Raw genomic sequence first — 430 nt, 5'->3', positions numbered from 1 at the left:
GGCTCCGCCAACGCGCAGCCCCCGCCGAGGGGCGGCCGCCCGCTACCTGCAGCCGCACGACTCGACCACCATGTCCTCGTACTGCTTGTACACCACGTTGTTGCCCGCGTCGATGTAGAGGATGCTGATGGGGGTCAGCTTGGTGGGCACGCAGCAGCTGGGCGGCGTGGAGCCGGGGTCCATGGAGTTCATGAGGGTCTGGATGATGGCGTGGTTGGTGGGCTCCAGGTGGGAGCGCAGCGGGAAGTCGCACACGCCCTCGCAGTGGTACGCCTCGTACTCCAGCGGGGCGATGATCCAGTCGTCCCAGCCCAGCTCCTTGAAGTTGACGTGTAGGGGTTTCCTGCTGCAACGCGTCTTCGCCTTCTTCCCGTGGCCTTTGCCCCCGGAGCGGGCAGCGATGGCGGTCCTCCTCTTCCTCCGCTTGGGG

At 67.0% G+C, this 430-nt stretch overlaps 1 protein-coding gene across 1 annotated transcript; it reads right to left on the bottom strand.

Annotated features, from left to right (window-relative positions):
- Positions 1 to 6: 6 nt before the first annotated feature.
- LOC104916032 (growth/differentiation factor 6-like) lies at positions 7 to 426 on the bottom strand (the record flags this gene model as incomplete). The annotated part of the gene is made up of 1 exon (XM_010727001.2): positions 7 to 426. A coding segment is annotated over one exon (384 nt), but the record flags the coding sequence as incomplete, so codon positions are not given.
- Between the last annotated feature and the right edge of the window lie 4 nt (positions 427 to 430).

The sequence above is a fragment of the Meleagris gallopavo genome, unplaced genomic scaffold (genome assembly GCF_000146605.3).
Source record: "Meleagris gallopavo isolate NT-WF06-2002-E0010 breed Aviagen turkey brand Nicholas breeding stock unplaced genomic scaffold, Turkey_5.1 ChrUn_random_7180001865932, whole genome shotgun sequence".
Taxonomy (NCBI): Eukaryota; Metazoa; Chordata; class Aves; order Galliformes; family Phasianidae; genus Meleagris; species Meleagris gallopavo.
This window is presented reverse-complemented; position numbering and strand designations above follow the sequence as displayed.